This window comes from Sarcophilus harrisii, chromosome 1 (genome assembly GCF_902635505.1).
Source record: "Sarcophilus harrisii chromosome 1, mSarHar1.11, whole genome shotgun sequence".
Classification (NCBI taxonomy): domain Eukaryota; kingdom Metazoa; phylum Chordata; class Mammalia; order Dasyuromorphia; family Dasyuridae; genus Sarcophilus; species Sarcophilus harrisii.
The window spans coordinates 504172763-504188118 of record NC_045426.1 but is presented as its reverse complement, the minus strand read 5'-3'; the positions used below and the strand labels follow the sequence as shown (position 1 = coordinate 504188118).

The 15356-nt window shown below is 32.3% G+C and overlaps 1 protein-coding gene across 6 annotated transcripts in view; it reads right to left on the bottom strand.

Moving 5' to 3' along the window:
• ANKRD12 (ankyrin repeat domain 12) overlaps positions 1–15356 on the bottom strand; it is a 173980-nt gene that overhangs the window by 126040 nt on the left and 32584 nt on the right. For 3 of the 6 annotated variants that reach the window (XM_012541541.3, XM_012541540.3, XM_003760057.4), the window contains one exon: positions 728–865. The exons of 2 other annotated variants lie outside the window; for them this stretch is intronic. In XM_012541541.3, the coding sequence (XP_012396995.1) occupies positions 728–814 (87 nt within the window). In that variant the 5' untranslated portion in view covers positions 815–865. Of the gene's footprint in view, positions 1–727; positions 866–13028; positions 13235–15356 lie in introns of those variants that run through there. One more of the 6 variants, XM_031946632.1, reaches the window with a different exon arrangement.

Below are 15356 nucleotides of genomic sequence, written 5' to 3'. Positions count from 1 at the left end.
TACTTTGTATTGTATTACTCACCTACTTAGCATTAAAGGGGAATACTCTTAGCAAGTCTGACTCAAGTAATTCCATGAACAATAAAACTAATGGTGACCAAGGTAGTTTTACTTCAGAATTCTTAAGTACAGACTTCAATACAAACAAAAGCCTTGAAAATAAAACTTGCTTCTAGAAAATAGAAGGTGAACAGAGGCACAGGATACCTACCTTCTAGAGTCATTGTGAGGATAAATTGAAATATTGTAAATTATGCTGCAAAATTTAAAGCTACCTATAAATGCTAGTTATCATTATTTCTGAGACAATGGGATACAACTTGCTGCCTATTACTGATGCGAGTTCTTTAAAAGGATGGCTAATTCCCCAGAAAAGGAGGAAAGAAAGAGAAATGAAGTAAAATTAACTCCAGACAATTTTGCAATTTTATAGCAGTACTGATAGTTGTGAGAGAGAAAAGTGAAATTTTGACTTATCTATGGATTCTATTTATTCATATATTCTCCATTCCTGAAATTTTAAATTATTTATGAACTTATTAATGTAATCTATATATTCCATCAATATAATTAAAACTTCACTGTTCTTATTCCCATATCTTAATTACTATCTCTAAAACTACATTATTTTATTTTATTATTGGTTATGCTTCAAAAATACTAAAATGGCCATATGCTCTACTCTGCTCCCAAATGATTGATCTATTTTAAGTAGAATGATTTTTACCTTTCTTCCAGATGGTTTTTCTACCATGTTGCCGTCACTGTCAGAATTTTCACTCTGAATTGGTTTTGTGGACCCAGATTTGGGCATTTTATAGCTGTTCAGCTAGCTGAGTCCTGTATCAGTCTTCTCATCATGTGTCTGTAAAGGATGGGATAAATTAGGGCTATTGGGATTGATATCCAATGAAATCCACTTATAAAGTTGTTTTTATATGTTTAAAATATTTTTTCCTCCATAGTCACTTGAAAAGGTCATATCAGACCCATACCTATCCCCCCAAAACATGAATTCTGCCAACTTGGTCTTTTCACTATCTTATTTCTCACTAAGTTCTTCCAAGTTTTGTACTGGCTGCCCATTGTGTCTAAAATGGACTCCTTATTTTCTCAGAAAACGCTAGTTTTCTTCAAAATAAGCTCAAGGATAGTCTTCGACATGTAGTTTTTCCTGATATTTTTGCTAGTTCTGATTAGTAAATACTAATGCCATTCCCCCAAAATTGTCTTGGATCTATTTTGTATATTTCTAAAGATACAGGTCGTCTTCACCAGACAGATGATGTAACTCCCCAGAAGACATGTACTATTTCATTCTTGACTTTGTATTCCAGCACTCAGCACAATTTTTGATAGTGAATGTTGACTGCTCCTCCACTAAAATCTCAAAAGTAACCCACAATGGATCTGAGACCACATGTTCTGTAGGCACCAGGGAATGTGATTCATTTGGGCATTCTGAATGCTTGTTCAAGACATATCCTTGTCATTCACTCTGCTTCTGTTCCTCTAGAACTTACTGGGTCCACATCCGCTTTATTGATGAATTATACACTACAACCCAAATAGCAAACTTTATATAACTTGCAACAGACTCAAGACCATGTTTCCCATCTTTTCGCTGTCAAGCTTTTGCTCTGAGAATACTAAATCAACACCACTACCATTGCTCCTGGAAAGGACTTGCTAATTGGCTTCTCCATGGTTCTAGTCAACATTCCTATGACTTTCCTAATTATAACATCCTTCCTGGAAACAATTCCCTTTGGTGCTGTTTATCCCTAGAAGCTCCTAGAGGTCAGGATCTCTCTTGCTTTTATTTTGCATTTGTATCTTCAGTGTGTATCAGCACATTGCTTGCCACATAAGTTTCTAATAAATATTTTTCATTAAGTTGGATTCTATCGTAGTCATATACTGACAGATTTTAGAACTGGAAAAGACAGAAATGAATCTTTAGTCTAATTTATATCTAGGGGAAAAGCCCTTCTTCAACACATCCAATAAGTAGTTATCCAAACTCTACTTGAAGATATTCAATAATGGGGATCCCACTACTATTTCCAAGGAAACTCATTTCACAAATATGCTTATAATTATTAGGGAATTTTCCCTCATGTCAAAACTAAATTTGCCTTTTTGAAACTTCCATTCTCAGTAGCCAATGACAACAGGCCCAATTTCTCTACCAAATGAAAGCTTTCAAAATACTTGAGGTAATTATCACATTTCCCCTAAATCTTTTCTTTTCCATGCTGAATATTCCCTGGTTGAGCATAACAGATATTTCATTTCTACTAGAAATGAAAAGATTTGGCAATTCTTGATTGATTAAGTGAGGAAGAGCTCAATAACACCAAGGTGCGGCCCTGAATGCCAAGCAAGAGATGGATGCTCTTGACAGAAATACGGAAGCTTGAAAGAGGGATGGTTGGGGGAAGAGAGGAGTGTTAGTGAAAGATTAATAACTTCACTGTTGGAACATGTTAAGCTTGAGAAGCCCACAGGATATACAGTTCAACAGCTAATAAGCAGTTGGAGATGAATAATGAAGATTCAGAAGAGAATTCAGATTGGAAATACATATACATATTATGCATATATATGTGATCTGTATAAAGACAATAATTAAACTCCTAAAAGCTGGTGAAATTATTAAATCAGAGAAAAACTTCAAGGAATATCAAAGCCCAAACTTCATGTTCAAAAAGCAAAAAAAACAAAAAACATTGCAAGCATCTAGGAATAAAGATAGCAAGTATCAAGGAACCACATACATGATCACACAAGATTTGGCAGCAATTACATAAAAGAAAGACAATCTTTTAAGATGAAAGGCAAAAGAAAAAGTCTTACAAAAATAACTTATACAAGAATAAATATAACTTACAGGTAGCAAAGTGGGCCAATGTAAAAAAAAAAAAAAAAAAAAAAAAAAAAAAAGAAAGAAAGAAAGAAAGAGAAGTTATTTAAGTGCCCATTTTGAGAAAACCACAATTTTGCAGAATCTTTAAAACTCTAGCAAAGGATTTGAGAAAAATCTAGAAAGAAATCTATCTTTAAGAATTGTGAAAGGACTAAATGATAATCAAGTGTTTACAGTTCAATAAAGAGAAAGAACTCTCTGTCCCTGGAAAACATACAAGAGTAGAAAGGGCAGCTAGATGGTGCTATAGATAGAACACCAGTCCTGAAGTCAGGAGGACCCGAGTTCAAATCTAACCTCATAAACTTAGTACTTACTAGCTATGTGACTCTGGGCAACTGGGCAACCCCAATAGTTTCAGGATAAGAAAAAGAGAAGGAACTAACATAAACTGATGTACTTAACAGAGTTTTATGATGCTCTCCTTCAACAAAGTAAAGAAAAAAGAGGAATAAAGGAATTCATTAGAGAAGAAATGAGGAAAAAGGAACTTAACATTTCGCACAATAGGACTGCAGCAGAATCATAATATATTAACAGTAAGGCAGGTATGAACGGTACTTACAGAGTCAGGAGAAAATTAGTTGAATAATAAGTTGAATACATACATATATACTTACATGTAATGGAGATATCAAGATTATTAAGAGAAACATGTAATATGATAAAGAAGAGGAAAGTGAAAACCAAATGAAGTTTATGTAACAAAGCAAGATCCAGCAACTTAGATCTGAATTATGTGAAGAGAGGAATGACAAAGGAGTAAGGTTATAACATCTCAATTACAACTTAATAACATTAACCTTAATGTCTAATTTTCATCACCTTATTCTATGTAAAAGGAACTGACTAGAAAAAAAAAGCAAACACAATCAAATAAGATAAAGTAAAAAAATATAAAGAATTACAATTTACAACTATGACAAAAGAAATAAAATTTTTACCTAAGAGACAAAGATGAGAATAAAAGATAAGATGAAACAATTTTGATTACATAAAATTAAAACTTCTGAACAAGAAAAATAAATGCAGTTAGAATCAAGAGGAAACAATTTTGGGGAAAAAATTCACAAAGATTTCCCTGATAAAGAGAAATTTAAGATATATAAATCAACAATACAACAAAATAAGATATAAAATCAACGATATATATATATGAAGAATCATTCATCAATAGTTAAGTGATCAAAGGACATGAACAGGCATTTCTGGCTCTCCAAGAAAGAAAAGTAAGCTATCAACAATCCTATAAAAAAGTATACCATTTAATACTAAAAGAAATCAAAATAACAACTCTGGACTTCGACTTCACTGATCAAAATGACAAAGATGACAAAAGAAGAAAATAGAAATTCTCAGATGGGTAATGCAAAGGCAAACACATTTGTGCACTACTGAAGTAGTTGTGAATATGGTTTAACCATGCTAGAAAACAACTTGTATTATACCAAAATGTCACTACACTTTTTGCAGTCTTTGTGGCTTAATAGTTCTACTAATGGGTATATGCCCCCAAAAGTGAAAGACAGAAAGGATTTATCTAAGAATATTTACAGTAATATGCGTTGCTGAAAAGGACTGGAGACAAAGTAGGTGCCCATCAATTGGGTAATGGCTAAACAAATCATGGTATGAACAAATCACAAAATGAAATTTTGTTGTACCACTAGGAAATGAATATAAAGGATTCAGAGAAATATAGAAAGATTTGTATCAAATGATGCAGAAATGAAGTGATCTGAAAGATTTGTGAACTCTGATAGGCAACCAATCATAATCAGTAAATCAAGAAGCATTTATTAAGTGCTTACTACTTCGTGGCAGGCACTGGGCTAAGAAATAAAAATACAAAAAAAGGTAACACTCCATTTTTGCTTTTGTATTAATGGGAAAAAATAGTGTGTCCCTGAATACATGAATATAAGATACATACAGTGTAAAGGGAAGGTAATTTCAGGAGGAAGGCGCTAACAGTGAGAGTTAAGGATGTGAGAGAGGTTTCCCACAGAGGAAATTTGAGGAGAGTCTTGATGGAAGCCAGGGAAACTAAAATTCTGAAGTGAGAGGGCAGAACATATCACACATGTGGTTAAAGCAGGACAATGGTACAGTTAGGAGATGGAGTGTTTCACTAGTTATTAGAAGACAGACTTTTACTTGGGGAAGGTGGCTGGTGGATAGTGATTTACAGCCTTATAACCATTTATTAAGCACTAGAAAAAGAACACACATGAAGTGCTTTAAAAGCTGCTTAAAAGGAAAGAGGAGAAGGTGAGGAAAGGGTCAAAATATCAATCAGTTACAAACTAAGTTTAAACAAGTATTTAAAAAAGAACACACTATGCAATAGAAATCCATAGTCGTTTTCTCTGGTCTTTGTATTTTAAGATCACTGGATCATAGACAAAGGATGTAATTTGTTAATTGTGAATTTACAATAAAAAAAAAAACATATAACTGTTTCTCTAATTCCTTGTTCCCATAAATAGGATTAATAAAAATTCCAATTACTTTTATCTTCATCATGTCCATTATACTTTAGTCTCATATACCACCATAGCCAAAGTTCAGATCTCTTCCTCCTCATCCAGAAATGAACTGCCATATTGTTTTCTTTTAAAAAATATATTGAGTATTGTTTTTAAATCACCAAAATTGCTCCCAGTACTCTTCCCTTTCCCCTTCTCAGAAAGTCACCTCATATATCAAAATATTTTTAAAAGAAGAAAATAAGGAAAAGAAGGGGAGAAGAAATTAGTAAAACTAATTAACACATCAAAACAGTCTGAAAATGCATGCAGTGTTCCCTATTCACGGACCTCCAACTTGGGCAAAGAAGATGATTAAGATGTCTTCTCATATCTCTTCTTTTGGATTATACTTGTTCTTTCTAAATTTGCAACATCTGATTTTGAGATTTGTTGCTGATGTTTCCATTTACAACACAGTCATTGTGAATATTGTTTTTTTGGTTCTGCTTATTATATAATGCTACATAATATTATTTTACTATTCTCTGTAGTCATCATATTTATTATTTTTATAGCTTAGTAATACATTAATGCACCACATTTGTTTAGCCATTCCCAAATGATAGGTTTCTTTATTTCTAGTTCTTTACTACCACAAAAAGTGTGGCTATAAGCACTGTGGTCTATACAGAAACTTTTTCTCTGTGAATGACCTTCTTGGGATATAAATCTACCTAATAGTGTAATCTTTGGTAAACGATATAAACATTTTAGTCAATTCAACTATTTATTTCTCAACTGCTTTCCAAAAAGGTTGTACTGATGCACAGTTCCATTAATAATGCAATATGCCTATCTTCCCATAACTCCTGTGACATTATTCCAATCTTCTGTCATCTTGTCACTTTTCAGGGTGTGAGGTAAAAGCTCAAAGCTGTTTTTATTTGCATTTCTCTTATCCTTAGTGACTTGGAATATTCTTTCAAATAGCTGTTAATAGATTTTAGTTCTTTAGAGAAATATTTGTATATATCTTTTGATGAATTATCTATCAGGAAATTGCTTTTGGTCTTTACATATATGTACATATATGTAATATGTATAATGTGTATAAGTATGTGTATATGTGTGTGTATATAATTAAAAATTGACTGTCTATTAAGCCCTTATCCAAAAAAATCTGATTCAAAAACAAATTCCCTCCATTTTGTCATTCTTACCTTAGATATGACAGTTTTTTTTCATTTTAATTTTGTAAAAATTTAATAATACTTAATTTTTCAATTACACATAAAGATAGTTTTTTACATTTATTTTTCTAAGATTTTGAGTTCTGATTTTTTGTCTTCCTCCCTCCTTTACATTCCCCATCCTCAAGACAGAAAATAATCTTATTTAAGTTATATATGTACAGTCATTTTAAACATATTTCTATATTAGTCATGCTGTGAAAGAAAAAGCATGATAAAAGCAAACCAAAAAAAGGGTGAAAATAGTATGCTTCAATTCACATTCAGTTTTCATACTTCTCTCTCTGGATGGAGATGGCACTTTCCATTCCAAGTCTATAGAAGTTGTCTTGAATCAATGTACTGCTGAGAAGAACTAAATCTATAATATTGCTCATCACATAATCTTGTTACTGTATACAATGTTTTCCCGGTTCTGCTTACTTTAACTAGGTATTACTTCATGTTAAGTTTTTTCCAGGCTTTTCTGAAATCAGCCTCTTCATCATTTGTTATAGAAAAATAATATTTAATTTCATTCATACACCGTTAACTTATTCAGCCATTCCAATTGATAGGCATCTATTCAAGTTTCCAGTTTCTTGCCACTACAAAAAGGGCTGCTACAAACATTTTTGCACATGTGGGGTCCTTTTCCCTTTTTTATGATCTCTTTAGTATATAGACCCAGTAGAGACACTGCTGCATCAAAGGGTATGCACAATTTTATAGCTCTTTAGCCGTAGTTCCAAATTGTTCCCCAGCAATTTGGGGATTGGATCCTCAATGGGGATTGGATCAATTCACAGTTCCACCAACAATGCATTAGTGTTCCAGTTTGCCCATATCCCCTCAACATTTATCATTATCCTTTCTTGCCATCTTAGCAAATCTGAGAGGTATAAAGTGGTACCTTAGATTTGTTTTAATTTGCATATCTTTAGCCAATAGTGTGTTAGAGTATTTTTTCATATGATTATAAATGGATTTAATTTCTTCATGTGAAAATTGCTCATATCCTTTGACCAAATAATTTTCATTTTATAGATGAAATTTTTAAATTTCTTAAATCAAAACTATCAGTTCTATCTTTTGTAATTGCCTCTATTTTTTGTTTAGATAAGAATACATGTACTCACAACTATAAAAGGTATGTGATCTGCTTCTCTTCCAGTTAAAAAATATAATATAGCATTTTGAAAGTAAAATAAGCATTTTCAATTTATTACAAATATGATTTAAGATATTAATCTAAGACTTAATTTCTACTAGACTTTTCCAATTTTGCCAGTAGTTTTTATCAAAAGGGAATTCTTTCCAAAGCACTCTCTATATATTTACAACCCTTTAAAGTAGATGCTTTATATCCATTTTACAGATGAGAAAATACAGAGACTCAGAAAAATTAAGTAATTTGCACAGTCATACTTCAGATTGAGGAATGTTATATAGGTTAAATACAATAGGATATTAATGGTACCTAAAGTTTAAACAAGCAAAAAAGAAAATTTGTAAATATTAAATTGTTCTCAAATAAAACGGTGATAAGGAAATCTGAAGATATATTTGAGATCAGTATAACATTGCAAAAAAAATTTTCCCATTTTTATGAGTATGGAAGAACAAAAACTTATGCTGTCCAGTGTTATCAAATATTTCATTAAAATATGCAATTGTAGGAGCAGCCCTATACAGAAATTATGTACATGGTATCATTGGAAAAGTTGCAAAAGCATCTCCTTGATCTGCTTGCCAAACCCCTTAAATTTTTCATCATTTCTTCCTTAAAGGAATCTAGAAACTGACACTTTTTAACTGAATGAAAATATTATAATTCCTATTTAGAGTATTATTATGTCAGTAACCTAATATAAAGGCACACATTGTCACTAATATGGGATATTTAACAAAGAGCAGAAGTCAGTACAAATAGAAAGGACAAATAACGTTGAGTGTAGAACATATAAGTTAGATTGGACTATTTTTTCAGAATCTAGAGGGATGCAAAAATAGGTCCCCAAAGTAGGCATGGGATGGCAAAGAAGTCATTGAGGAAAATGGATAGAAATGAGGTTCTCAACAATTAAAAAATGAATGATGAACTCAAAAAATTAGGCAGAAGTGCCATAGTCAAATCTACCTATTATATAAATTTTGCTCAAGCCAGATTTACTTAATAATAAAAATAGATATGCATAATGATTTGAACACAGAACTAGAGAATGCGCCATATTAGCTACTACATATTATTCCAAGATTATATGTAGTGGAAGTTAGCTAACAAATGTAGATTGATAAGTAAATAATTTTTGCATCAAGGAATATTTTAAGAAATAAAAACTACATGACACAATGGAACACATATAAATGATCATGGTAGGCATTCTGAAATTTGATCACAGACTGAGCCTCTAGAGCGCTCAACTAATACTTCAATTTGGGTTGCTAGAAAAATGGCTAAACAGAAAAATATAAAGAACTATTATTATAAGGTTAGATGGCTTAATCTGAAGCCTAAGAAGAATGATATCAAAATAACAACAAGCAAAGCCTCAAAGAAAAACATATCTTGTCCATAAAACTCAATTAGAATTCCTAGGGAAAAAAGTGAGATCAGTTTAAAAAATGGCATTCTAAATGCAATGACAGTTTTAAGGGAGAGAACTGGAAAAGAAATGAGAAATACAAACAGCTAAATATACAGTTATACAGACAGCTAAATAGATAACATGCTGGGCCTAGACTCAGGAAGACTCATCTTCATGAATTCAAATCCAAGCTCATTCATCTGACCCTGGGCAAGTCACTTAACCTTGTTTGTCTCAGGTCCTCATCTGTAAAATAAAGAGGAGTGTGGGAGAAAAAGGAGGATAAGAAGAAAGAGGAAGAAAAGAAGAAGAGAAAAAAGGTGGAGGAGGAAGAGGAAGAAGAACCAACAACCTTATCCAACAGAAAACAGAATTTAAAGATGTAAGAATATAAAAAAAATATTAAAACAAAGTCAAAAGATTGAAAAAAATAGAAAAAATGTGGGTTATATCATATCAAAAACAAGTGATATGGAAAAGAGATCAAGGAGAGAATTTTAAAATCACTGGACTACTTTACTGCCATGACCTTAAACAGAGACTGTATATCATATTTCAAGAAGTCTTGAAAGACAACTAATTGTACAGATCTCTTAGATCTTAGATTACTTCCTTAAACTTCCTTTCCTTTCCCTCCCCTTTTCTCTTCTCATTTCATCCTTCTTTGTTTTGATTCTTTAAAAATCATCAAAACATAACAAAAAGTGATTCTAAGGCATTTTTATCTTATTTGACTCTTATCTTTTGTTACAGTATACAATGTTTTCCTGGTTCTGCTTACTTTAACTTGACATCATTTCATGTTAAGTTTTTCTAGGCTCTTCTGAAATCAGCCTGCTCATCATTTGTTATAGAAAAATAATATTCTATTTCATTCATACACTATAACTTATTCAGCCATTCCAACTGATGGGCATTGATTCTCAGGGAATGTTTGTATCATCTTTTTTAATGTTGAAAATGTAATTTTAATAAATAATTATTTATCTTACATAGGAGCACAATAAAATATACCACATTCTAAAGAAACTCCAGTTGATATGACTTAAGAGTGGGGACAACTCTTAAGGTTCCACATGTAAATTATTTAAATAATTTAAATGTAGCATTCCCCAAATGCAAAAATTTCATCATTAATAAAATCTTACTCTTTCATTCTTTAAATTCCCCTTCAGAATTCCTCCCTTCTGAACTTGTTTATTTTGTTTATGACTAATCACTGCCTAGAGAAGAGAAGAAATGAGAGAAGAGAGAAAAGGGGAGGGAAGAGAAGGAGAGGGATGGTGAAAGAGGAACTGAAGTTGTTTACATCAATTGGTTGATAAATATGGACTGAGTGAACTTCAAAAGAGGTAAGGTTACTACTAAGTAATGGTGGTAAATAAAGGAAGAAATTGGAAGTGGCATTGGGGAACAAGGAAAATTATAATTCCTTCTACCACAATCAGTGAGTGGAAGAGAATGAGTAAAAATGCAGAGAACTAAATACCTAGAGAATTGATATCTAGCACACACTTTTTCTAAACCCTCTTCCATATTAAGGGAGGGGTGGGCAACAAAGACATGGAAAAGTATAAGAGAACAAGATGGAAGGACACAAAATCAAGAAGTTTTTGCACAAACAAATTTGATTGCAATTAAAATTTGAAAAGAAAGAGTTACAATGGAGGGGAAGACAAAGGGAGAAGCAAATTTCTCAGGTAAATATTTCATGTCAAAGATATACAGGAACTTATTCAAATTTATAAGAGCTATTTTCTGAAAACTGAGTGGATGCCCATCAATTGGAGAATGGCTGAATAAATTATGGTATATGAATGCTATGGAATACTATTGTTCTGTAAGAAATGACTATTAGGATGATTTCAGAGAGGCTTGGAGAGACCTATATGAATTGATGCTAAGTGAAATGAGCAGAACCAGGAGATAATTATACATGGCAACAACAAGACTATATGATGGTCAATTCTGATGGACATGGCTCTCTTCAACATTGAGATGATTCAAACCAGTTCCACTTGTGCAGTGATGAAGAGAGCCATCTACACCCAGAGAGAGAATCATGGAAACAGCGTGTGGAACACAACATAGCATTCTCATTTTCTCTGTTATTTGCTTGTATTTTGTTTTCTTTTTCAGTTTTTCTTTTTCTTCCTTCTTGATCTGATTTTTCTTGTGCAACAAGATAACTGTATAAATATGTATACATATATTGGATCTAACATGTATTTCAACATATTTAACATGTATTGGACTACCTGCCAGCTAGGGGAGGAGTTAGGGGAAAGGAGGGGAAAATTTGGAACAAAAGGTTATGCAAGGGTCAATGATGGAAAAATTACTCATGCATATGCTTTGTAAATAAAAAGCTTTAATTAAAAAAAAAAAGCTGTTTTCTAATCAATAAAAAAGGACCATTTAGTTTAGATAGCAATTAGCTTATAGAGATGCCACTATATAGACCTTGTTGTCTGCCCTTCTTTGAAGACCCCTTTATTCTCATCTCCCCTCCCCATACCTTCCTATTCTAAAGTTACCCAGCCCTTTGACTGAAATACCTATTTGATCTTAAACCTTTTCATTTCTTGTTCCTTACATTTTGTATTTACTAAAACCTATATTCTTCCTCCTGATGACACAGCTTCCCTGACTATACTGCCTCACTGGTTGCATTTTTACTTTCTCTTCCATTCATTTCTTGTGATAGAAGGAGTTACAATTTTCCTTGCTCTCCAATGCCACTTCCATTTTCTCCCTCTATCACCATCACTTAGTAGTAACCTTATCTCCTTTGAGATTCATTCAATCCATAATTATCAACCAATAAAAATTCTGTTAGCTGTTGTCTGTTTTCTACTAATCTACAGGACAATTTCCTTTGTTCTGTAGCTGGCTCATTCTTTTTCTCCTCTGTAACTCCTGTCCTCAGATGAGTACACTTCAACATACATTCTCTGATACACCTTAATTTCATGGTTCCTCAACTTATTTCACATAACTTACTTCCTGATCCCAACTCACCTACACATACAAATATTTATATACTTGATATCACTATGACCCATGAGTGTTCCACTCCCACATTTATGAGTTTTGAAAAATTCCTTTACTTACAAATAATCTCTTATTATATATATATATATATATATATATATATATATATATATATATATATATATATTTAACTCTAAATCCTGTTTTTCATTTTCACCGTAACTTCAAATCTCTCTCCTCCTTATTTCTTTCTCAGGTACTTTTCTCTTTTCACTAGCAACACTCTCTCTAATTTAAGGCAGGTAGGGTTTATAGTGGAGAACGATGGGCCAGGAGTCAGGAAAATTTGAATTTAAACCTGACTTCAGTCAGCTATTAGCTGTATGACTGTGGATAACTCACCTAACCTTTTCTGTCTCAGTTTTCAACGTAAAATGAGGACTAAAGCACGCAATTCCCAAAGTTGTTGTGAAGAACAAAAGAAATAATATTTGTAAAGTGCTTAGCACAGTCCCTGGCACACAGTGCATGTTCTAATAAATGTATAGTCCTTCCCTTCCTCCTTTCCTCTCTTTGTCTTATGAATCAGTTGAATCCTCCATGATTTTCTTCCTTTGAATACCTTGACCGCTCTTTATCTTGCCCTGCTAAGTTTCAGCCTTAAATCTGCTGCTTTCACTTCTACTCACATGCTGTTAAACAAAGCAAGTGAAAATCAAAAAATTGTGCTGAGTCCATTACAAATTTGTTACATAACTCCAATTGTACCCTCACAAGGCAATCTTTTTATGCTTAACTGAGTCACTATCTCACTCACCAGGGCTGATTTTCGAAAGCAGAATTCCAGAAAATTAAGAAAACACTGAGAAGAAAAGAAATGGAGACAGCGATTATAGACAGTATTCTCAAATCTAGACACAAAAGAGAAGAGAGGCAAGAAGTGATAGTTAGGGAAGATGAATGGAAGAAATGAAGTGAAAAGTTTCTTTTTCTTAATAGTATTTTATTTTTCCAAATACATGCAAAGATAGTTTTTAATATTCACCTTTGCAAAATCTTGTGTTCCAAATTTTTCTCTCTCTTCTTTTCTCTCCCTCAAGACAGCAAGCAATCTGATAAAGGTTAAACACATCTAACTCTTCTAAACATATTTCCATATTCATCATGCTGCACAAGAAAGATCAGATCAAAATGGGAGAAAAACAAGCTAACAACCACAAGAAAAATAATTCATACAAAAGAAGAAAACACCACACTCCCACTTTTCTAGGTGTCAGGTGCCCTCAGTAGCTCTGATTTTCCTTCTCCTGAACCAAGATACATGGTCTTGCTAAGCACCAAATATCTGCAGATTATAAACACAGTAAGGTCCCTAAGTTCACTTATAGATTTTCTTTCTTCTATGGGAGCATTTGTTAAGGGAACCCCTTCCCCTCACTGAAATAAAATTTCTCCCTTTCTTTCCACCATTTCAATCCCTTTCTTTGTTTTCTCACCTATTCCTCTGTAAAGCTTCTACAGGAGTAAAGAATTTTTCTTTAATTATTCTCATTTATCTTTTTCTTCTTCTCTCTTCTTTTATATGGTCTCTCATCCTGCCACAAAAAACATTGATTCTTTGTACTAGATGGAATGCTGTTAGGTTTAGTTCATATTGTTTCTCCCTCATTGTTTACTATATCTATTTATCTTTCCTGTTTATTAGTTATCTGGAGTGTTTGATAAGCAAATAATTTCTTCAAGTCTGGTTTTCTTTGTGGAAATACTTAAAACATCTCTTTTTTTATTGAACATTCATCTCTTCCAAGAATAATTAGGCTCAGATTTACAAGGTATGTTGCCTTAGATGGCATTTTGAGTTTCTTTGTGTTTTTTTGGAACACATTAATCTATTCCTTCCTGTGGTCTCTGGCAGGTTTAGAATAGTCTTGTATTATTCAAATTTTCTTTATTAGATATTTTCTTCTTATCACTTGCAGAATTTGTTGTTTGCCAGTGAAATTGTTAAATTTAATACATTGTATGTTTTAGAAGTGACAATATAGTTTTTGCTTCTTAATTTCTGGAACTATTTTAGAAAAGTGAATCAGTATACAATTCAACAAAGTGCTACCAGTTTGCACATATTGCAAAAAGGGGAAGCTGTTTCTAAAAATTATTTATACCAGTACTTTTTGTAAGAGCAAAAAACTAGAAACAAAGTAGATGCTCACAGGGATTAGGGAGTAACTGAAAAAAAATGGTATAGGAATATAAGTACTGGCATATATATTGTTAGAAAATGATAAAAATGAATTCCAAGAAATCTGAGAATTATATAAATTGATGCAGAAAAAGTCAAGCAAAACCAAGAAAACTGACATAATGATCAAAATAATATTAAGGAAAATAATTTTAAAAACTATCAGAACCATGATTAATATGATAACTAATCATGGCTCTAGAGCAGGGGTCGCCAAACTATTGCTTTTGGACCAAATGTGGCCCATCTGTTTTTGCGAGGTCTGAGGTAAGAACAGTTTTTACATTTTAAAAAAAGTTGTATTTTTTAAATTTACAATTGTATTTTTATAACTTAGTTCATGAAGCACACAAACAAGCAGCTGGCCAGATGTGATAATGCCAGGGTATGTGTACCCCTGCTCTAGAAGAATGTTTCTAAAGTATCACTTATCTAAAGTATAAAGAGGGTCACCTCTTTATGGGAACCTATGCATGGAAAAGGAGATATAGCTGTCAGATACAGTCAGCATGTTCATTTATTTTGCTCAATTACACTTTGTTTAAAAGGAGGATTCTCTTGGAAGGCATATATATAGTGATTTTTTTTTTTAAAAAGGAGTATTTTTTGAAATAAAGTAAATATTTTATTTATAATAATTTTTCTAAGACTTCTTTAAGAATTTCAGATTTATTCCCAAAGAAATATTCCTATTCCTAACATATAATTACAATCATATTTAGGAATTAAGAATTTAATTGATAAATATCTTGATTAGTCTCTAGCATCCTACTGGCATTCAACAATGTTTCCATCTTTTTTGGTATTCCAACACTTGGGAATTAAACATGTAACTAGTCATATCAACTGTATATCATATTTTAACACATTTAACATAAATCATTATAATGAAAAAATTAAAGA